The following is a 23,115-nucleotide window of genomic DNA, read 5'->3' as shown; positions in this document are numbered from 1 at the left end:
CCCTGGGCCAGACTAGATTAGTTTTTATCCCAAAGGCAGTGGGAGCCATGGAAGGTTCCAGGTGGTCAGGCTTCCTCCCGTCTGCTGCCGTGTGAGGGAAGAACCAGGGACCAGGATGAGGCCTGAGATAGGAGTGGCCGGCGGGGGGCGCAGGCTGGGCTGAGCTGTGCCAGCCTTTTGACTGGGCCCTGGTCAGTGAGGAGGCAGGGCTCACCTTGGTGGCCTCACACTGGGGAGCAGAGGGTGGCTAGGGCGGGAACCCAGCAGGTCTTGCTCCTTGGGGGCCCAGAAGTGGGGTCCAAGGACCTGCCATTGCTGGACAGGTGTTGGGTGCCCTTCCTCCAGGGCAGCTTACAGACTGGCCTGCTGCAGTCCCTCACCCTTCCTGGCGTTGTCCCCTTCTGAACAAAGTGCACTGGCTGGGGGCCTTGGCTCCCCTGCCCACCTGGCTGGCTGGGCTCTGCAGGGCCCTGGCTGCTAGCTCAGGCTCTCATGGGCCCCTGCCTGCCCCGCCTCCTGCTGGCTGATGGAGCCTGTCATTACCCCTCCTCCCGGCTTCCCACCTGATTACAGGTCCCTAGTAGGGCACTGTGTCAGCCTTTCTGAGAGAGGCCACCCACAGGGCCAGAGCTGTGGGGAGGTTTTGTGTCCTGGGCTGGCAGTCTGGTGGTGGGTGGGAGGTGGATTTGCCCTAACTTTGGTTCCATGATAGATTCCGACTGCTCTGGGTTGAGTGTTGCTGGGGAAGTCACTTAGCCTCTCTGAGCCTTAGCGTGCTCCTCCGTGAAGTGGAAGAATTGTGCAGCGGGCACCATGGGGTTGCTGTCAGCTGATAGAGTCGGTGGTCAGGTGGAAGGGCCTGGGCGCGGCGTGGGGGCCTGGCCTGCCAGCCCAGCTCTGTCACAGTGTGCTCTGAGACCCTGGGAGAGTGTCACCACCTCTCTAGACTTGAGGTTCCCTTGCTGTCCCAGGCAGACGATGGCAACGGTGGTCCTGTTTTGTTTTTGGTCCTACAGAGGTTGAACCCAGGGGCGCGCTACCCCCTGAGCCACATCCCCGGCCCTTTTTATTTTTTAATTTTCAGACAGGGTCTCACTAAGTTGCCCAGGCTGGCTGAAATTTGTGATCCTCCTGCTTCAGCCTCCTGAGTTGCTGGATCACAGGTGTTCACCACACCTGGCTCAGGGTGGTCCTTTGGACAACTTCGTGACATCTGATGTGATGACAAACTGAGCTCCTGCCCCCACTCCACCTCTGCTGCCCCCTGGGCGTGGGGTGGGTGGGGTCAGTGCCCCTGGCTGCCTCCCCGACCTCCCCACCCTGGACCTGCTCCAGGAACCAGGCAGGCAGGTTCTGAGCCTGCCGCACCCTCCAGGCTACTGTCACCTGCCTGGTTTCAGTCGACAGACCTCTCAGCTCTGAAACCCTGAAACTGGGGCTGGGCCTTATGGGTGAGGTGTGTCCCTGAGCCCACTGGAGGGAGACTGGGTGACTTCAGGGATGGGCCTGGCCTGGTGCACTGAGCTAGGGCCAAACCAGGGCTGGGGCTGATGGGAAGCCCGTGGTTGACATGAGGCTGGATGTGATTGGGCTGGAGATGGTCTTCCTTGTCCCTATGCCCAGCCATCAGGGTGGAGTGGGGACTCAGGCTTTGGCTCTGGGGCTGGGAGCTGGGTTCAGATTTGGCTTCTGCTGTGGCTCAGTAGGAGACCGGAGGGCTCCCCGGTCTCTGGGCCTCGGTCTCCTTGTCGGAAACACTCCTGGTCCCACTCCTGCCTGCCCCAGGGTCGGGTTGGATTTGGGGGATGATGATCCAGGTGGGACAAGCTATGCCATGCACTGGCCCGGGGAAGCCACGAGAGGACAGAGCAGGCCCTCCTTCACCTAGTGTCCTAGACCCTTGGGGACATAGCTATCTAGGGACGCTCCCCAGGGACTCTGCACTCCTCCCCAGACTCAGCTCAGCAAGCCTCTTCTGTATGAGCCTCATTTTTCCCATCTGCACAGTGGGCCTAGCACCCTGTCCCCAGCTCCCTGTCCCCAGCTCCCCAGGCTCTAGGGAACTTCAGGCCGCCCGGGGGCCTCCCCAGTTCCTGCTCAGTCCCCGCTATCACCACAGGAAGTAGCATGATCCTTAACATTGTCAGATTGGAGAACCAGAGATGAGTGTTCTTCCGGGCGCTTGGCTGCTGGGCGTGGGGCTGAGCCAGATTGGGGGTGGCTCAGCCTCGGTTTCAGGGGCCTCTCCCTGGGCTGGAGGACCTGGGATCAGAGACACTTTCTAGGAGCCCCCATGCTGTGCCTCCTCCTAGTCAGGCATCATCTTCTCAGAACCCTGGCAGGCAGGTCCTGCTACCTCCAGTTTGCAGAGGGGGACACTGGCTCAGAGGGGGTGAAGTGCTTTGGCTGAGGCCACACAGCTGGTAGGTGACAGTTGGGACTCCAACCAGAGCCTGCATGCCCCTGTGGAGATGGTGCCCCATCACCCCCGTCCCGCAGCCCTTCTGTCCAGCATGAGGTGGCTGCGGTTAGCCCTGGTCAGACTGAGTCACCAGCCACTCCGAGGAGGTGCTGAGGCCAGCATCGTGGTCAGCTCCTGAGGCCAGGGCAGCGCTGATTAGATTGTTGTTAAGATTTTAGGTCAGCTGAGGCGACAGAGACCCACCCACCTGTTTTAGAGTTAGGACCTGGAGGCCCGAGAGGACCCAGTGGGTGGGCAGATTCCCTGCTGTTCTGGCAAGATGGGAGCAAGTGGAGGTTGAAGGCCTGCGTTTCTGCTCCGGCTCTGTGCCTGCCCCCGTGTGACCTTGGGAAAGTGACCTCGTTTCTCTGAGACTCAGTTTCCCCATCTATGAAATGGGGATAATAATGCCTGCTTTGCCTCTCCTTGGGACTGGACAAGGACCCAGCAAGAAGAGAAGATGAAGCCCTACCTTGGAAATTGTAGCAATGCCACATGAGGGGACACTGGGGTGGGGAGGCTTCGTGGGAGGGGGGATCTGGGAAGGCACTGAGCCAAGGTTTGAAACCCACTTCTGCCCCCTTCTGAGCGGTGTAAAATGTAAAATGGAGCGGGGAACAGTGGTGTGCACCTGTGATCCCAGCGGCTTGGGAGCTGAGTCAGGAGGACCACAAGTTCAAAACCAGCCTCAGCTACAGTGAGACACTAAGCAACCCAGCAAGACCCTGTCTCTAAATAAAATACAAATAGGGCTGGGGATGTGGCTCAGGGGTCAAGTGCCCCTGGTTTCAATCCCCAGTACCAAAAAAAACAAAAAAACAAAAAACAGTAGAATGGAGATAATGATACTGTGAGTGTTGAGTGGGGTCGGTCCTCAGTGGGTAGGCAGGCACCGTGAGCCCTGGGAGTTCTGGGGCCAGTTAGTAGGGCTGGCTGGAGAGGGGCCCTCAGGGTTACCCTCCACGGCACCAGAGGGTTGTCCTTGGAGAGATGGGTCCAGTCACGGTAAGGTCCACGGAGCACCCGGTGTGCAGCAGCCCGCTGGAAGATTCTACTCCTGGCTGCAAACCAAGCCCTGTGAGAGGGTGAGGGTGCGGGTGCTTTGCCCTGTCCCTGTGTCCCGGGAAGTGTCTTTTTCAGAGCTGTCTACCCAGCCCTCAACCCTGTTAGCTGTGACATCGAGACTGGAGACAGTCTCTAACCACTGTCACTGTGAGCTAAGCGCTGTTAGGATTGGCGGTAGCGTTCAGGATTTGGGGCGGCCCCGGGCAGAGACCGTCGCCGGCCGTCTGCATTCTGCAGAGCAGAAGGAATGGGTTCTGGGATGCCCATTTCACAGATGAGGAACTTGAGGCTCTGAGAGAGCTGGGAGTTGCAGGGCTGGCATCTGGCCTTCACCAGGAGGCTAGAGGAAGGCTCTGCCCACCGCGCCCATCCCCCAACCCCACCGCAGCTTCTCATGCAGCAGCACCTGGGCTGAGTCATGGCGGAGGGAGGATGAGCGCATTTGGCAGGAGGGCGGGTGGGGCTGGCGCACAAGCAGGCTGCCCCACCCCAGCACCTCTGTAGCACCGTGTCATTGTGTCATGTCCTTTAGCGGTGGCCTCCCAGGTCCTGGCCAGGACCATGAGGTGGGCCCTACTCTGCAGGGGAGCCATGGCTTCTTTCCTCGCTCCCTCTGGGGTGGGGATGCGCTGTGGGGCCCTATGGGCAATGGCTGGACCAGGACCCGAGGGTCAGCCGAGTGGCTGGAGCTGCAGTTGCCTCCATCTGCTGTGTGACCTCTGGATGTCAAGCCCCTCAGGGTGGTGAGCCTTGGTCTCCGAAGCCCTGTCCGGTGTCTTCCCAAGTCCCTGCTGTGTGGGGTCTCCTCTGGGAGGGAACAGGAAGAGCTGGTGAGCAGGGGTGGAGGAGAGAAGGTGCCCCAGGTTCCTGGACTGTCTCACCCATGGACACCCACATGGGGACAGACGGTGGGATGTTCTGCTGGCAGCTGCCTGGAGATGGCTGCTGCAGGGTGGCAAGACAGGGAGAAGTGGGTCCTGAGCAGTGCTCACAGGGCGGGCCGACGAGGACCCCCAAGGTGAGGGGGCTGGATGGGTCTCGGCGGAGAGCTGGGCAGGCAGGGGACGTGGTCCGGCTCGGCCTCCCTGATGCCCCAGGGCTACGGTGCCCACCCGGGTCCTCTCCCTGAGTGCTGCTGGCCTTGTGGGTTCCGGTGGCCCCCAGAGCACCCCTACGTTTCGTCTCGTGTTTCTGTGGCTCTCCCTTTGTACCAGGCACGTGGCAGTTCCTTCCCAGCCGGCTGAGGACATCTCTCAAGAATGTGCTCAGGGCTGCCTGTGCCAAGAAGCCAGCCCGTGGCCCTGTTCTCCGCCATCTTCCCTCCCAGCTGCCCCTGGGCTGCCAGGCTTATGCGGAGCATACCAAGTTCCCAGGCACAGCTGGGCCTCCGTCCTCTCTGCCTGGAACCCCTGGCGGATGCTGCCACCGCCCTCACCTGGCACTTCTAGCCCTCACCCTTCCCCGGCCGGCGCCCCCCACCCCACCCAGGGGCCCCGAGTTCCAGGAGTGCTGGGCGTGGGGAACCCCACTGTCCCACTTGTTTGGCTCTGGAATTTCAGGTTGTGGGTTTATCTGAATTTGGATCCGGCGCTACCCAGCCTGAGTTTGGGGAGCAAGAAACGCCTGTGGTGGCAGCTGGGGGTGGGGTGATGGCTGCTGCATTTCCTTTGGGGTACGGCCCATCGCTCCGCCTCCCGCTCTGCCCGGGCCTCTGCCTCTCCCACGCCGCCCGCTCTGGACCTGGCCTTCATCTCCCGGGCGCCCAGCCTGGCGGATTGAGAATGGATTTCGCCCTTGGCCCTCCCGCCCTGCCCGGCCCCTCTGCCAGGTGCTTTTATGCCTGTTGGCAGTACCAGCCCGCCCCAGCGACCCAAAGCTCAGCCTCCACTCGGCCTCTGGCTCCCTCCCCGTGGGCGCTGGCCACAGCATCTTCCCGGTTCTCACTTCCTCCGGGCTCCTGGGCGTCCTCTCTGCCCCGCGGCCCTGCCTGACCCGGGCCTTGGACGCCCCTCGATGAGCGGGCCTGCTCCTGGCGCACTTGCCCGCGTGTCCCTCCACTGTCCAGGCCTTCTGAACGGAGCTGCTCCCCCTTGGACCCTGCAGCCCGCGGCTGGGAGCCGTCGTGGGCTGGGCAGACCTGAGCCGGTCCTCTCCAGCTTCCTCCTGGCCTGAGGTTGAGGCCAGATTCCAGACATCCAGGAATTGAAGTCCTGTCTGGGGGTGGATGCCCCAGGGCCAGGCTGGGCCTCCCAGGGCCATGGCCAAGGGCCCTTGAGATCCACAGGCCCAAGGTTTCTGGGGGTCAGCAGAGCCCAGGCGGAGACCACTGGGTCCAGGAGCCTCCTCACCTCTTAATGGGGACAGTGATGGTGCTGGCTCCCCAGGGTCCTCATGTTCCTTTGGGATCATGTGTCTAGAACCGGCTTGTCCCCAGGGTTGACACTCAGGGGCAGCTGCAGGGGATGGTGACCGTGAGGGTCCATGCTGGTCTCTTCACCACCTCGATTCATTTTCTCCCGCCCCTCCCCCGCTTCGTCTTCTTCCAGAACAATTCCGTGGCCTCCGATAGAGTTCTGATTGTTTATGGTTTTTAAAAAAATAGGCATCAAAGCAAATTCCTCATTTGTTCCCCCCACCCCGCCTCCTCCCAGCAATGGGGTGCGCAGGCAGGCGGGGTCCGGGAGGGGTGGCGGGCTGAGCTGCTCCATGCTGGGGAGAGCTGTGGGGCGAGGTGTACTTCAGAAAGCCAGAGACCCTGAGCCCTCCTTCCTCCCTGGCCTCAGCCCCTGATGGGTCCCCAGACTCCTCTGTAAAGAGGTTACGGGGCCTTCCTCACAGCCTGGGGATTAAGTGAAGTGCTGACCTAGCCTGGTGTCCTGGCCCTCGGAGACTGGCCTCATGACAGGCAGGGTCCTGCCAGCTCCTGCTCCTTTGAGAAAGGAGCAGGTCTTTGGAGCATGGAATCCAAGTCCATCAGAGGTAACAGGGCCTGTCCGTGCCCGAGTCCAGCGCTCCCGGTGTGGAGGGGAAATTGAGGCCTGGGAGGGAAGCTGCGTGGAAGGCCGGACTCGGGCCGCGGCTTCTCGGGGCCAGGAACCCTCCCCTCGGCGCGCGCAGCCCTGCCTGGGCCTCAGTCTCCCGCATCTGGAGGGAGGACGCCCCGCTGGGCCGAGAGCAGGGCTGCTGAGAGCCAGGCCCACGGTGGAGGTCCCAGGACCCACCCTCTGCCTGAACTGCTTCAGCAGAAGAGAGAAGCAAATGGCCAGCAAAGGCAGAAAGACCACTACGGGGAAGATTGTTTTAGGTTTATTTTCCATTTTTAAAGGAATCATGATTATAAAATAACTCAAATGCTGTTAAAATGACAACCTCCCACCTCCTGCACCCAGAATGATCCTTCCCCCCACGAGTTCTTGGGACTGAACCTAGGGAAGCTGTATCACTGCGCTACACCCCCATCCCTTTTTATTTTTTGAGACAGGGTCTCACTAAATTGCTGAGGCTGGCCTCACACTTGAGATCCTCCTGCCCTGGACTCCTTTTTAACGAGACACCATTCAACGTGTGATTCTGTGACTTGCCTTCTCTTCTAGGCAGCCTGTGCCGCCTTCCCCGTCCCCCGTCCGTGGTCTCCATGTAGATCTCCGCCTCTTGGTCCTGTGTGGACGCTCTGCTTGCTGCACAACCTCTGGCTTCTGCCTTGCCTCGGTGCAGGTGCCTCTGGACTGCCCCGCAGGCGTAAGCGAGGGATGCAGCACCCTCCACGTTGCGCACACGGCCGCCGGCAGCTCTCCAGCTTCTGGACTTTCCTGCTGGTCTGACGGGACCTTGTGGTTTTGCTTGGTTGGCATTTGGTCTCTGGTGAAGCCGGGCGTCTTTTCAGGGGCCTGTGTGTTGCGGTTTTCCGAGTGGCCGCTCCCCATATTCCGTTCCAGAAGGTTCTCCCTTCCCCCAGGCGGCCACCTTGCACAGCCAGCACGCGGCTGGCCGGGATGCCCTGCAGAAGGAGCGAGGCCTGCACGAGCTTGGGGCTGGGTGCCCACAGCAGCTCATGCCGTGTTTGTTCCTCTCCTTCAGAGAAAACCGGGAGGATCCTGACGGAGTTCCTGCGTTTCTATGAGGACCAGTATGGCGTGGCGCTCTTCAACAGCATGCGCCACGAGATCGAGGGCACTGGGCTGCCGCAGGCACAGCTGCTGTGGCGCAAGGTGAGAGGCGCGGAGGGGGCCTGTTGTCCTGCCGGCGTCTCAGGGCCCCTGGTTGCCCAGGGACTCCCGCTGCCCACGCCCTTCATGGTGGGAGCTGGGCCCGAGTCTTGATAGCAGATCCAAAGCCAGCTGCCCTCGACGAGCCTCCGTTTACCGCTGTATCCGGGGGATGAGACACCTCTTCCCAGGGCAGCTGTGGCTGCAGCAGGGAAGGTGCTCGGGAGAGTTGGCTGGTGCCATCATTGTCACTTGCCTTGTGACTGTACCCATCAGCAGCAGGATTACATTTTCCCAGGAAATATCTGTCAGATTAGAAGGTGCCCGGCTCCATCCTGGGGGTCAGTGTGGGTTGGCGGAGGCACCCAAAGCCTCTGGGGAATGGACTCTGGCCGCCCTGGTGAGGGGCTAGAGGCAGGAATGGGGAAGGGATTCAGGATGTGGGTCGGGATCTGGGTTCCCGGCTGGAAGCTGCTGACACTTGGGAGAGAAGCCAGCTGTCACTCCTTTGGGGATGGTGTAGGGATCCCTCTGTCAACCCAGGAAGTCCTATTTGATGGCATTGCATGTCCCAGGGATGGGATCAGTCCCTTTCAGTGACCTCTACTCTTTGCCCCCTGGTTGGCCAGGCTGGTGGCACAGGGAGGGTGACGAGCAGGAAGTGGCATGGCTCTGTAGTAACTACTTAACCTCTGGTTGATGCTGCAGGGCAACCACTGGCTTCCCTCTGGGAGATTGGATTGGCTAAGCTGATGCCATGGAAGTGAGGTGCCCACCAGGTCAGCCAGGTGGCTCCTGAGCGCTCAGTGCTCAGGATGACTCCCCAGGATGGGAGGCAGGCTCAGAGCCTGCTTCAGACTCCTGGCACAGGCCCTTTCTGCTCATGCCCAGTGGGCAGTGGGCAGAAAGGGCAGGACTGTGTTGGGGTCCCCCAGAGCATCATGTGCCTTGCTTTTGGACCCAGAAAAGGCTGTCTCTTCTCCTTGTGTCATGGCAACTTCAGGACCCCATGACAGCAGGGAGCAGAGGTGTCCAGATGTGGCCTGGCTTGGGTGTCTGGCAGGTGGCACCTGTGTGGCAGGAAAGGAGACCTGGAGTCCAGCCTAGGTGAGCAGGGCCAGAGCTGCTCCCCCTTCTAGAATGAAAGGTCCCAGGCAGCCCAGGTTCTAGTAATGCAAGAAAAGTGGGGACCATCCTCGGTGAGGCCTATCCTGCCTTTCACATCCACAGGGGTGCTCACCGCAGGGAAACAGTGACTGAGGCCAGCCCCGAGTGGGGAGTGCATTTTGTCAGGCACCAACCCATCACAATGCAAAGTCCTGATCACAGTAAGAGATACTGTTCTTTGTTGTTTTGTTTTTGTGGTGCTGGGATTGAAACCCTGGCCTCAGGCAAGCACTCTACCTCCAGTCCAGAAAAAATAGTATTAATAATCAGAATAATAATAGTGATTGTTTTTATTAGAAACAATCAGTGATGATGATTAAAAATAAAATGAAGGGCTGGGGCTGGGGCTCAGTGGCAGAGCGCTTGCCTAGAATGCATGGGGCACTGGGTTGGATCCTCAGCACCACATAAAAATAAATAAATAAATAAATAAAATAAAGGTATTGCATCCATCTACAACTTAAATTTAAAAGAAAATGAGAATAGTGATAATAATTAAAGCAGCAATAAGATAAAATGAAGACAGTGGTTATTCTGTGCTGGACACAGTTCATTCAGTCCCCCCACAGGGCTCTGAGGGGATATGTGTCCAGCTTCTCCAATGGGTGACCGGGCTGGGCGGGGAGCCCTTGGCTCTCTGATGCTTTGCAGAGTCTTTTCTGGGTTGTTGTTTCCGTCCCCCTTCCCACAGGCCTCCCCTCCAAACACAGCTTTGCCATTTGAAAGTCTTCAAAATAAAACCCACACCCGCAGCCAGGCAGCCATTGTGTGTGGCCCGGGCTCTGGGGTGGGCGTGGCAGTGGGGTGCCCAGTCTGACTACCTGGCCCAGCTGCCTCTGCACAGCTGGGACCACCCTGTCCTAGGTCTGGGGGCTCACAGACCAAAGAGGCCTGGCCAGGATGGGCAGGCAGGGGTCTTCCGGGGTGGTAGGACAACTCTGGCTGCTTTTTCTGGAAAAGACGGTGGGAGGGCTGGTTCCAGTGGTCTAAATATAGACGGCTGTGCTGCAGCTCTGACTCGCGCCAGCCCATGGGGCTGGGGGGCGACAGGGGGGCAGTTTTTTTATTTTTTTCCTGTAAATATTTTCAGCCAGGGTAGGAAGCGTGGCGGCTCCTATTGTTGGAGCACAATGGCCTTCCTTTCCAGGAGTGTCATTCCAGTGGAGCTGGGGAGAAGGAGCATGCAGGGCCCGGGGCGGGGGCAGGAGGCAGGGCCTGCACTTCCGCTGCAGGGGCTTCGATGGTGGTTTTTCTTATAGAGGGAACTGCGTGTGTCACGGAACAAGCAGAATTTACTGAGAAACAGCACTAGACCACCCTGAGTCCCCCTTGTTCCATCATGGCTTCTTGGCTCTTTTCTAGAAGCTTCCTGGTACTTGTCTGTTCAGGAAGTGGGTGCTTGGATGGCCATAGCTTCAGCTTGGGTTCCCGCCCCTGGTCCAAGGACCCTCTTCAGAGAGCCAAGGTCCCACCCCCAAGTCAGTCCATGGAACTGGGAGACCATCACATGGACCCTGACTCCTCCTGATAGTGGCTGCCAGGTGCCACTGTCCTCATGTTACAGATGAGGAAAGGGAGGCTTTGTAGGAGGTCTGGGCAGTCTGCAGGCCACACAGGTCACTGGCCAAACATTAAGCATGTGCAGCCTGGTGCTGTGGCCCATGCCTGTAATCGCAGTGACTCAGGAGGCAGGAGGATAGAAAGTTCGAGACCAGCAACTTAGTGAGACCCTCTCTCAAAAAAAAAAGTGAGAGTGGCTGGAGATGTAGCTCAGTAGTAGACCACCCCTGGGTTCAATCCCCAGCCTCAAGAGCACACACCGAACACACCCAGACTGAGATCCCCTCTATTCCTACCCACATTCAGGGGGGCTGTGTGGTCAGCTTCAGAACTGGGGAGGCTCTCTGGATACACCTTGTTCAAGGTTTTGTAGTTCTGAGGGGAACCGAGGCCCAGAGTCTGCAGAAACTTGCTTGGACACTGGGGCCTTTGAGGTTCTCGCTTGTAGACATATCCCCTCCAGCTGGTGTGACTGCCCTGCGCCAAGGTGGCAGTGGTGGGTGGCTGGGGCAGGCAGCCTGCTTCTCAGACCCAGTCCCTGTTGGCTGTGTCTGCCCTGGGTCCGAGTCCCTGTGCCACCACTGCCCTGCCTGGCCCCCAGAAGAGCCCCTTCACTTCCCTGAGCCTTGCTCTTCTGCCAAGTGGGTGAGACGCAGGTCCCTCAAGAGGCCTGGGTGAGGCTGGGTGGGAGCAGAGGGTGCCCTCAAGGCATGAGAGCCTAGGAGACCCCATTCCCTTGCAGGCCGAGGGTCTCACTTCCTGCCCCTTCCTGCCTACAGGTGCCACTGGAGGAGCGCATCATCTTCTCGGGGAACCTCTTCCAGTACCAGGAGGACAACAAGAAGTGGCGGAACCGCTTCAGCCTTGTGCCCCACAACTATGGGCTGGTGCTGTATGAGAACAAAGTGGTGAGGGGCGGCCCCCAGGCCCCCGGCCCTCACCCCTGCCATCTTCCCACACTGTGGTCTAGGCCAAAGCAAGATCTTGGTGCCTTCCCCGCCTCTTCCAACCTCCTTCTCCCCTGGTTTACTCTCCCCCTCCCCCCCCCCCCCGTTACTGGGGATGGAACCCAGGAACTTGGACATGCTAGGCAAGTGCTCTACCACCGAGCTGCACCCCAGCCCCTTTTGCTCCCCTGGGTTCCTTCTCTGAGTGGCATTTCATTCTGTGTCTAGGTGCCCAGCTCATAAAGCTGTCAGGAGCCTCCTCCTCACATTCCTGATCCCTCCTTTGCCAAGGCCTGTGCCCGGCCCTCCGCCCACCTTGGCTTCCCTCCTGGCTGGGTTCCTGCCTCCCCCTGGTTCCTTCCTCCATCCTTGCTCTTCAACAGCCCCTGGAAGCTGTTTTCCTTGCCCCCTGCCTGGCTGCCCTCTGGGCAAGGCACCCCTTCTCCTTCCATGACTCCCCGCTGTCCTGCTGTGCTAGGAAATGTCGGAGAGGAGTGGGAGCTGATCTTGCCTTATCTACTTTGGGTCCTCGGGGAAGCCCCAATGGGTTGAGCCATAGACCTGATTTCATCCACCAAATATTTCTCGCGAGTAGCCCAAGGGATTGGCTGGCTTTCCCGACTCAGGGCAGGTCCATTTTCAAGTAATGTAAACAGGAGCAGCCTCGAGTCCCAGGTTAGTGGTTCTCGAGCGTTGCCATGCATCGGAATCAACTTGGGGGCTTGTTTAAAAAGGTTACTAGGCCTACCCCCAGAGTTTGATTCAAGTCTGAGGTAGAATCAAAAAACTGCCTTTCTAACAAGTTTTAGGGTGGTGTTGAAGATCTGGGACCAGGCTGCCAATCACTGCCATGAAGGCTCTGAGCTGCTCTCAGGAAGTGTTTTGAATAGTGCCACCTCGTGGCAGGGAGCAGCCCAGCAGCCCAGCTGTATGAGCTATTACATCAAAATTTCCCCCCTACTGGATGAGGAAAGCTGTGTCCTGACCCATTTCTCCTCCAAACGAGACCTGTGTGGTGCTTAGAACCCAGGAAGTTGTGGGTGGAGGGAGACAGTTCATGGTAATGCTCAAAGATCCCAGGTTTTAGAGGCCGGTAGCCCTCGCTCATATCTGCCACTTCCTGCCTGTGGTAATTTGTGAGGAATCCACCTATTGGATTATGAGCATTTCTGTGAAATGAAGCATGCAATGCACTGCCCCTGGGACACTGCCCAGTATGTAACAGACAGCTAGTGGAGCTGTTGGTAAGAGAAGAGGCAGTGGCAGTAGTAACGATAGTAGCTACCACCTCGACAAAGCTCACTGAGCCCTGGTCTAGGGGCCAGGCGCTTGCTCAACAATTTGTGTGGACTCTGTCACCCCATCCTCCTCCAGCTCTGAGGTAGGAGCCTGGCACTAGGCTGTGGTTGCCATTCTAGCTGTCTCTAGTCACCAGGGTGGTCACACTCTTCTCATCCCTCTCTCCCCACTTCTGGTCTTACTTCTCCTCCTCCCTGCCTTGGAGCCAGAGTTGGAGATGGGATTTGGGCTTGGCCACACACCCTTAACACTCAGGGACCATATCTCTTGTTTTCTCCCCAGGCCTATGAGCGGCAGGTCCCACCCCGAGCCGTCATCAACAGTGCAGGCTACAAAATCCTCACCTCCGTGGACCAGTACCTAGAGCTTGTTGGCAACTCATTACCAGGTAAATAGGCCCCTGCAAACCCCAGCCATGCTGCCCTGCACAGACCTCAGGAGTTGGCCAGGGGAGGGGGTGGCCCTGAGACGCTTACTCCAGGCTCCACATTTTCAGAGAAGCCAGTTGGGCCTAGAGCTGCCCTCAGAGGCCAAGCACAGCGGAGCCTGCAAAGGAGAAGCCTGGTAGGCCTGAGAAGTGTTCCCTGAGGCCACACTGGGGGATGGACCTGGACCATGGTGGGCCCTCGCCTGAGTCCTGCCATGCCTGAGCCCTGTACTTCACAGCTGAGGAGTGGGGGTCTTGCTCTCTGCCCTTCCCAAGGACCTCTTGAGTCCTTGAGAGTCTCCAGGGAGAAGGGGAGTGCAACCCTGCCTTGTAAACTGTCACATCAGTGCTGTTTGTGAGGGGCGCTGTGCCAGGAAGTCCACTTCCACTCACCCTGGGAGGCTTGCCTGAAGGCTCATGTGAACATCACCTGCTGTTCAGACCTTCCTGGGCACCAAGGGGCTGGGGGACACATTATGCCCCCAGCTGGGATTTGGGACTAGTGCCCCCATGGTGGTTGAGGCTTGGCTGGAGTCTAGTTCCTGGACACCAGGCCTGACACTGGCTGCTGGCTGGATCAGCACAGGTGGCTACCTCCCGACTCCAACCGTCAGCTCCCTGAACATCTATGAAATATGGTGCTGAGAGGACGGATCTTAGGGTGTGGCACCCTGAGCAGTGCTGTGTATACCAGGCCACAGAACTGTTATTGTCATATTAACCACAGGGGCGGGTCACAGCCCAGGGCCAGTGATCTCCTGGATCTCAAATATCCATGTGGATCAGAAGAGAAGAATTCCTTTTTATTTATTCTGTTCCCCGCCCTGCGGCCTCCCTCCCCTTTGGGACATTTAAACTACACCTTGGCCTCTGTAGCTGAAGTTTGAAGGGAAATCCAAGAAGATAATGCTTGGCCTTGAACCTGAGGGCTCTGACCTGTTCACACAGAATTTAGAACCTTACCCAAGAGGGAGGCAGATACAGTTTACCTCCACTACCCTGATTCATTTAGCTGGGCTGTGGAGGACAGAAAGAGGGCTGCTGCCTCCCTACTGACCTGCTGTCCTGTGACCCAGGGAAACTGCAGAGGGCATCTGCTTAGCAGGTTCTGTCTCCACAGGCACCACTTCGAAATCGGGCAATGCCCCCATCCTCAAGTGTCCCACACAGTTCCCACTCATCCTCTGGCATCCTTATGCACGTCACTACTACTTCTGCATGATGACAGAAGCTGAGCAGGACAAGTGGCAGGCTGTGATGCAGGACTGTGTCCGGCACTGCAACAATGGTGAGATGGGCAGTGCTTGTTTATGTGCTGAGTGGCGACACCTGGTGGCTGAGTGTGGTGTGGCATCCCAGCTCTATGTGCCATCCCAATTTTCCTTCTGGGATTGTAAGAAAATGTTTTGATTATTGCTCTTCATCTTCCTGGATGAAAACACTTCTGTGTTGTTCCCCCATGGGGGACATGAAAAAAAATTAGGAGATTGTTCATACAGGTGTGATTGCTGAGTCCTCAGACCCTGGATCACAAAATCACATCCTGATTCTACCACTTTCTAGCAATATGACCTTAGGCGAATGATTTCCCTCTTGGATCCTCTATAAAATGGAAGTGATAATCCCTCATGTGTCTTAGGGGGTTTTTAGGGATTCACAGTGAGAGTCCACCCTGCTTGGTTAAGATTTTTCTTATTACATCATCTCCCTCCTGACCACCAACATGCAAGATGATCCGGGCACACCACTTCCTCGCTGTCTGTAAACTTGTGTGGGGACCCTTCCAGCTCATTTATTGACACTTGTGTCTACTCTGAGGATGCAGCAAGGGAGCGAGGCGTGTTGCCTGGTATCGTGTTCCTGCTGGCTGTCTGGAGGGGGAGACAGATGTTAAACAGATGAGCCACCAGGGTGATGAGTCAGCTGTGTTGGGTGCTGGGGGTGGGGGGAGCCACCAGGGAGCCTTGTGCATGGATTGGGGGAGGTGCTGGCCCTGAGACTTGGGGGGTGTCAATCAGGGCAGCCTCCATCGTGGCAATGATGGCTGAGACTGAATAGTCACAGGGTTGGAGGGGCAGCACAGAGGGAGACAGAGCAGGAGCTGAACAGAGGAGGAACTCCCAGGCCCTGAACTTGGGGGAACCTGAAGTGGACTGAAGTGGGCGCTCTGGGTTCAAGTCTGGAAGGGCCCTGTAGGGCTCTTGTGTGAGTGTGTGTGTGTGAGTGTGTGAGTGTGTGTTAGTACCGGGGATTGAATTGAGGGGCACTTTACTGAGTCCTAGTCCTTTATATCTTTTATTTTGAGACAGGGTCTCCCTAAGTTGCCCCGGCTGGCCTTGGGCAACTTGCCACCATCCTGCTTCAGCCTCCTGAGTTGCTGGGATTATAGGCCTCTACCACTGCTCCTGGCTGGCCTTATAAGGCTCAAAGGAATTAAATCAAAATGTTCCCCAGTACCAAGAAAGTCTAGGATTGTCTCTCATGGTGGGGTGGGGGGTCAAGTGCCTCTATGGGAGGAACCCTGTCCTGGACCCTGAACTTCCTGGTGATCTTGCCCCAGGAAAGCAGAGGGAGAATGCTGCACTTCCCCTGCCCTGGGCACAGCTCTGTGCCCTGGAAGGGACTGTGTGGGCCCCTGGGTGGAACCCAGCACACCCGCCCCCTTCAGAACCGCCTCTGCCCGCCTGGATGCAGCCAGGCCAACTCCTGCCACCTGGGCTGGGCCCTGCCCTGCTGCCACAAAGGGCCTCCTGTTCCCAGGTCCCTGGGGCCGTGGCTCTGGCCCAGACTCTGGCTGCCTGGCCTGGGACAGCCTCCCCCTCCCCCAGCCCTGGGCCAGCGCTGTCCTCTCCAGGGCTTTTGGCTGACCTAGTCTGTTTGGGTGGGTGACCCCAGGCCACGTGGTGGAAGGGGTAGGGACCCAACCTTGGGGGAGAGCCACCATTCAGTCCCCAGGTGTACAGTAGGGGTGATAAGGCTCAGAGGAGAGTGGGTGAGCTGGTTCTGGCAGCTCTTGGCCGGGAGCCTGGCAGGGAGCACTCAGCCGGAGGCCTGCAGAGCCCGGTGGGCCTGGCATGCCTTGGGCAGGAGGGGGGGCCAGGGAAGGAGGGGCAGCCTGACAAGGGTGGCCTGGCTGGGCTGGCCCCCTCACCCCAGGGTGAGAACTGCAGGCAGGTTCCAGACACGGTTCTTTGCTCCACCCTGAGGACTGTGAGAAAGTTCTCTGCTTCTTCCCTCTTGGAGGCAGGGCTGGAATTTGTGGAGTCTGGAACTGCTCCCTCCTGGGGCTGCCAGGAAGTGGGGGGTGGTGGGGAAGTAGGCCAAGCTGGGTGGCCGCCAGCTCGTCCTAGGGCCCCCCTCACATCCTGCATTCCTGGAGCAGCGGGGGTGGGGATGGGGGGGTGGCAGGAGGCTCTGGGGCACTGGCTGTGGAGTCCTCTGTGAGCCCTGAGTGCAGAGGTCAGGCCTCTTCCTGTCTAAGGTCTCCCTCCTGCTCCTCCTGCTGCCCAGAGCTGAGGAATGCAGTTTCCCTTCTCCAGAGGCTTCTGGTTCCGCCCTTACCAGGGGGTAGTGGGCTCCAGCCTGTTCTGCCGTCCGCTGCGTGCCTGAGGCAGTCTTGGTGTCTTCCCTCTGGGTGAGGACAGCTTCCCACTGGTCTTGAGGGTTAATGAGCTGGTGTGCTGGCGTCTCCGGGCCTGGTCTCTTACTTTCCCAGGGCTGCCATAACCAAATTGCCAAGACGGGGCTAGCATGGAAATGCCATTTTCTCCCAGCTCTGGAGGCCGAACATCTGGGTCAGGGTGTCAACGGAGTTGTCCCTCTGGGCACATATTTTTTGGTTCTGTTTTGTTTTTCGTGTATTTTTGCTGGGTTCCAGGGCTTGGCATATGCCAGGCGAGTGGTCTGCCACTGAGCTACGCCCCCACCCCTTTTTAGTTTATTTTGAGACAGGGTCTCACTAAGTTGCTGAGGCTGGCCCTAAGCTCCTGGGCTCACGTGATTTTCCTACCTCAGTCTCCCAAGTAGCTGGGACGGTGACAGGCACACACACCACTGTGCCAAGCCACGGTTTTCTTGTTTTAAGAAACTTCCCCTTGTTAAGGATCAGCCTTTGGGTGGGGTCTCACCCTAATCCTCCAATTTAGCATCTCTGTAGGGCCCTGGTCCAACTCAGGGCTCTGAGGCCCTGAGGGCTAGGGCTTTAATATATGATCTTGTTTGGGGGACACACAGGAAGAGCCAGGAGAGGTGACCCCCCCAAGCTTGTCAAACTCAGGTGCAGGCTGTGTGGAACAGAGGGAGTGCCCAGAGTCAGCGGCTCCTGTTTGGCCAGGGCCTGAGGGCCTCACGGAGCCTCCCTCCTGCTCCCTGCGCCTTCTTCACCCTTTCCCCCCTGGGAAGCCCCCCAGCAGGACCTCATGCAGCTCGACCTCATGTGGAGAGGCTGCTCTGCACTGCCCGGTTTTCCAGGCAAAGCCAGTCTCTAGGGTGCAGCCCCTACCCCTGGGGGTCAGCTGGAACAACCCTGCCCTGCTCCCAGCATGCCCTCCTGATGTGGGTCCCTTCTGCTCAGCGGGGAGGGGCTGGGCCTGGGTTTCCCGGTGCCCAGCTTCGTCCAGCTCCACCCCTGGGTCCCGAGGCTGGTCCCAAGGTGTGGGCAGAGCAGGGTCCTCCCCACAGCAGAGCGGGGCTTTTTCTCCACGGGGGTGACTAACCCTGTAGTCACTGCCGTGGGCACTGGGTTCTGAGCCACAGGCTGCCTTTTCCCCTTCTTTGGGCTCTGGGGACATTGTGGTCAAAGGCACGTGGCCAGGGGAGACCGCCCTGCGTGGCTCCGTGCATTCTAACCACATTCGTCCACGGTCAGATTTTGTAACTTCCTGCTGCCAGGCTTCTCCACAGGCAGCGGTGTCCTGCGGAGGCCCCGACCGGCCCCCTCGGCTCTCACAGCTTGAGCCTGTCCCCACACTGACCCAGGGAGTCCCCAGTGGGTATGTGAGGCCAGGTCAGGGTCACCGTTCCCATTGTTCAGAAGAGGAAACCGAGGCCCCTCTGGGTTGGGTGACCTAGAGCGAGCCTCAGCCAGCCACTTGTCTGTCTGTCTGCCTGTCAGGCTGTTGGCCCGGGCTGCTCTCCTTCACTTGGGGGTCGTCGGTGGCTGCCCTCATGTTGGGCCGCAGGGTCGAGTATTTGGGACGGGGTGTGGCCTGCCCAGCTGGAACTGTCCACTATCCAGGGCTGCGGGGAAGCATGCAGAGCCCGTCCAGCCGCAGGAGAGGAACACGGGCACGTGGCTACAGACCCTGGAGCCGCTCTGGGTGGCTCCCCTGGGAGAGGGTGGCTCCTAGTCCTGCCTCTCCTGTCCTGGTGATGCTGAGCCGGTGGCTTGACCTCAGAGCCAGCCCGACTTTTTCTGTGACATAGACCTAGCGGCCGGGGCCTTGGGGATGAGGTTGCAGGGGCACCACTGGGCTGCTTGTCCTGTCATGACAGCTGCTGCCAGGGTGTCACGTGTCCCTCATGACACACATGCCATGTTGGGGGGGGGGGTCTGGTCGGTTCTGGTGGAGACCACTGGTGACCTCTGTCCTCCTCTGGGCAGGGATCCCGGAGGACTCCAAGGTGGAGGGCCCTGCGTTCACGGATGCCATCCGCATGTACCGCCAGTCGAAGGAGCTGTATGGCACCTGGGAGATGCTGTGTGGGAACGAGGTGCAGGTGAAGACAGAGGGCCTGTGGAAGTCACCCTGGGGCCAGGAGGGTGGGGCTGGAGCAGAGAGGGGGGCTCTGGGGACTGTAGGTTCAGAAAGAGACGCAGCTCAGAGTTGGACAAGTGGGGGCCGGTGAAGTGGGGGTATTGTTGTTTTATTTTTTTGAGACAAGTTCTCACAAGTTGCCCTGGCTGGCCTTGAACTCGCGATTCTCCTGCCTCAGCCTCCCAAATAGCTGGGATTACAGGTGTGCGCCACCGTGCCTGGCTGGGATACTTGTTATCTACTGATCACCTCCGTGGACTTGGTGTTGGGGTGCAGCTGTGAGCAGAAAGGATGCAGCCCCAGCCCTCGGGAGAAACTGGCATTCCACACACCCACGCACACACTTGCATGTTCAGGCAAAACGGGAAGGGAGAGCAGTATTCAAGGTGGGGAGCAGCATGTGCAAAGGCCCAGAGGTGGGACCCCTGATCCTGAGGACCCTGCAGGGCACCCTGCAGACAGGTCCAACCAGTGGGGACGATGCTCAGGAGCTAGGGCAGTGGTGGCATGGAGCAAAGCCAAGCCAGAGGCAGGGGCTGGAGTGGCCGAGAGGAAGCTGTGGCTGGGTGCTCCAGCCCTGCCCCGCCTTCTGCCTCTTGGTCCCAGATCCTGAGCAACCTGGTCATGGAGGAGCTGGGCCCCGAGCTGAAGGCAGAGCTCTCCCCGCGGCTGAGGGGAAAGCCCCAGGAGCGGCAGCGGCAGTGGATCCAGGTGGGTGGCCGGGACCCTGAGGCGGGGTGGGGACAGCAGCTGGCCTGTGCCCCCGGCCGGCGCTGACGCCCCCTGTGCCACAGATCTCCGACGCCGTGTACCGCATGGTGTACGAGCAGGCGGAGGCGCGCTTCCAGGGCGTGCTCTCCAAGCTGCAGCTGGCCCGGCCGGCCATGGAGGCCGTCATCCGCACCGACATGGACCAGATCATCACCTCCAAGGAGCACCTGGCCAGCAAGATCCGAGGTGGGCAGCCGGCCGTGCCGCGGCCACAGCCCGAAGGTGCTTGACCTCGGGCCTCCCCCGCCGACCACGGCTTCCTTCCTGCTGCATGATCCTGCGTCGCTCATGGATCGTCTGTGGCCCCTCCAGTCCCTCCAAATCGTCATTTGGGGCAGTTATTTCTGTGAACCCAGGTCCTGAAGGCCGAGGGTTTTTTGTTTTTTTACCGTTTTTTTTTTTTGGTACCGGGATTGAGCCCAGGGCTGCTTAGCCACTGAGCCACGTCCCTGGCCCTTTTTTGTATTTTATTTAGAAACAGGGTCACTGAGACGCTAGGGCCGTCCAGAGCCCTCGGGGCCTAGCCTCCTGAGCTGCTGGGGTCCAGGCGTGTGCCACGTGCCTGGCAAAGGTTGGGATTTTCGTGCAGCCTTCGTCACCCTGGCTGACACGGGTTTCTGTCCTGGCCCGTCAGCCGGCGTGGCTTCGCCTCTGTGACATTTACTCTCCAGAGCAGTTCAAGCTCCTCTCTGTCCCCAGGTGGGAGTCTGTTCCTGTCTGTCCCCAGCACGTCCACTGAGCGCTGTCAGTTCCCTGCAGGTCACCCTCCCCAGCTGCATTCGCAGGGTGCTGGATGAGACACCCAGAGTTGACATTAGCCAGCGGGGGGTGGTACCAAGTCCCCCCTGGGTGAAGACGCTCGGTCAGAGCGCCCTGGAGAGCCCTCGTCCCGGGGCCAGGCCGTGCTGCTGTACGGGGCAGGTTGCCGGCTTTCTTTCTTTCTGATAAACCCGGATGCTTCCCAAATTTGGGTGTCGACTTTGCACAGGGCCACGCCGCTCTGTGCCCCTCCGGGTAGTATGTGTGCCCAGGAGCACTTGTTCTGTTTTTCTAGAGTCACCAGATCCCCCAAGATGGCCCTTGCCCTCTGCTGCAGTAGGCGAACACCACCCGGGGCGCCGAGTCAGCGCTGCCGGCTCTCATCCCCGAGGCCTCTGTCCTCGCGTCCTCACTGCGTGGCCTTTTCCCTTATCAGCTCCTTGGCTGGAGCCCTGGAGCTTGTGGGCGCCACTAGTGGTTTTCTGTAAAGAGAACGCCCCTGGCTTCCGGGTTCAGGGACAGCTGGAGGCGCTCGAGTGTCCCCAGGGCAGGAGCCTCTGCTGACCAGCTCCCTGTGCCCGCAGCCTTCATCCTCCCCAAGGCCGAGGTGTGTGTCCGGAACCACGTCCAGCCCTACATCCCGTCCATACTGGAGGCCCTGATGGTGCCCACCAGCCAGGGCTTCACTGAGGTGCGCGACGTCTTCTTCAAGGAGGTCACCGACATGAACCTGAACGTCATCAACGAGGGCGGCATCGACAAGCTGGGCGAGGTGAGGCCTGGCTCTCCCAGGGGCTGGCCATGTGGCCCGGCGCGGGCTGCCCTCCTCTCAGGCTCAGTCTCTAGACACCGAGCCGCTGGAGACCAGGGGCGGGCCACCAGGACAAAGTTGTCACAGGTCCTGGTGGGGGCCAGCAGTTAGAGAGGGACACTGACCCCTGCCGGCAGCTCCTAAAGCAGGATGCGGCTGAAGCCGGGAAGGCCCCGCAGCTCCAGGTGTGAGCCACGCCAGAGGCAGATCCTCACCCTCCGCGCTGGCCACCTCGGCCGGCCCCAGGGCTCTGGTCTGGGCGGGCGTCTCCCTGGGTGTCTGGCTGCTGGAGTCCACGCCCCCGGAGGTGCGGCCAGAGCCGGCCTGGTGTCCCGGCCGCATCCTCCACATCCCAAACGCGGGGGCCCAGGGATCATGATCAGGATTTGAGAACCAGAAAGGACCTTAGCTGGTAGAAAGCCCCTCTCAATTTTGGAGCTGAAGACTCTGAGGCTCAGAGAGGGTGAGCGACCGCCGAGGGTCACCCAGAAGGGGTGAGCCAGCCCCGTGCGCTAGGCCCCGCCTCCTGGCCTTCAGCTCCTCCTCCTTCGTGCCCTGGGCGCGGGGTTGGCACCCCCAGGAGGCTGTTCCTGGCCCCGTGTCCCACACGCCCCGCCTCCCCGCAGTACATGGAGAAGCTGTCCCAGCTGGCCTACCACCCCCTGAAGATGCAGAGCTGCTACGACAAGATGGAGCCGCTGCGGCTGGACGGGCTGCAGCAGCGTTTCGACGTGTCCAGCACCTCCGTGTTCAAGCAGAGAGCCCAGATCCACATGCGAGAGGTGGGCCCCCGGCTGCTGCCCCCAGCCCGGCCTGCACCCTGCCCACCGCCCCCCCGGGCCCTGCTCGCCGCCGCTCCCTCCGCCTCTCCTCTCGGTCAGAGTGTCCTCCTGTGCTTGTGCCTCGGCGCCAGTCAGCTGGCTCCCCTTCCTCCGGGCAGCCCTCCTCGCTCCCCTCCCTCCCCCTGCTTCCTGCTCTCAGGGCAGGGACTGGCCCCAGGGCCCGACTCCGTGGCAGGGGCAGGACAGTCCCAGTGAGCGGGCGGGCAGGCCCAGAGCTGGCAGGCCCGGGCGGGGGCTGGCTGAGGAGCCAGCGCCCTCAGGAAGGGGCTGAGGTCACTCTGGTGTGCCCGCAGCAAATGGACAACGCGGTGTACACCTTCGAGACCCTCCTGCACCAGGAGCTGGGGAAGGGGCCCACCAAGGAGGAGCTGTGCAAGTCCATCCAGAGGATCCTGGAGCGCGTGCTCAAGGTGAGCGCGCTGCTGCCCTGGGGGGCGCCCTGATGGCCGCGCAGGGGACTGCCCCCACCGGGCTGGCGGAGCCTCCCACCCAGAGCCCCCCACCCAGAGCGCCCCCCACTCCTCCCTGCAGAAATACGACTACGACAGCAGCTCGGTGCGGAAGAGGTTCTTCCGGGAGGCGCTGCTGCAGGTCACCATCCCCTTCCTGCTCAAGAAGCTGGCACCCACCTGCAAGTCGGTGAGTCCCCGCCCAGCCTCGCCCGCCCCTCGCCCCTCGGCCGTCCTGACCGTCTCTGCCCACCCGCCTGCAGGAGCTGCCACGCTTCCAGGAGCTGATCTTCGAGGACTTCGCCCGGTTCATCCTGGTGGAGAACACGTACGAGGAGGTGGTGCTGCAGACGGTCGTGAAGGACATCCTGCAGGGTGAGCCCGGGCTCGACACTAGGTGCAGGGAAAGGCTTGAGCCCCCGCCCTGGGTGGGCCTGCCCACTGGTAGCTGTGTGGCTCCAGGAGGGTAGCGCTTCCTCTCTGGGCCTCACGTGTTCCCTCTGGACCTCGGCTCTGCTGGGAGGGTCAGGGAAGGGACATGGTGGTTGCCAGCCAGGGTCCCAGCTCTGCTACTTCAGCCACCAGTGAGGCCTGGA

General features: G+C 60.0%; 1 protein-coding gene across 1 annotated transcript in view; it reads left to right on the top strand.

Annotated features, from left to right (window-relative positions):
* The window catches only part of Niban2 (niban apoptosis regulator 2), a 47,654-nt gene that overhangs the window by 22,507 nt on the left and 2,032 nt on the right, over positions 1 to 23,115 (top strand). The window contains exons 2-13 of the mRNA XM_046451752.2: positions 7,604 to 7,734; positions 11,238 to 11,366; positions 12,987 to 13,092; positions 14,252 to 14,419; positions 18,734 to 18,849; positions 19,494 to 19,598; positions 19,682 to 19,844; positions 21,002 to 21,189; positions 21,855 to 22,010; positions 22,364 to 22,480; positions 22,602 to 22,709; positions 22,783 to 22,894. Of these exons, the coding sequence (XP_046307708.1) occupies positions 7,604 to 7,734; positions 11,238 to 11,366; positions 12,987 to 13,092; positions 14,252 to 14,419; positions 18,734 to 18,849; positions 19,494 to 19,598; positions 19,682 to 19,844; positions 21,002 to 21,189; positions 21,855 to 22,010; positions 22,364 to 22,480; positions 22,602 to 22,709; positions 22,783 to 22,894 (1,599 nt within the window). The remainder of the gene's footprint in view (positions 1 to 7,603; positions 7,735 to 11,237; positions 11,367 to 12,986; positions 13,093 to 14,251; positions 14,420 to 18,733; positions 18,850 to 19,493; positions 19,599 to 19,681; positions 19,845 to 21,001; positions 21,190 to 21,854; positions 22,011 to 22,363; positions 22,481 to 22,601; positions 22,710 to 22,782; positions 22,895 to 23,115) is intronic.

Source organism: Marmota monax, unplaced genomic scaffold, assembly GCF_021218885.2.
Source record: "Marmota monax isolate L192 unplaced genomic scaffold, Marmota_monax_Labrador192_F-V1.1 WCK01_AAM20220418_F8-fsc00020, whole genome shotgun sequence".
Classification (NCBI taxonomy): domain Eukaryota; kingdom Metazoa; phylum Chordata; class Mammalia; order Rodentia; family Sciuridae; genus Marmota; species Marmota monax.
Note: the sequence above shows the minus strand (reverse complement) of the source record. Positions and strands in the feature narration are given on the sequence as shown.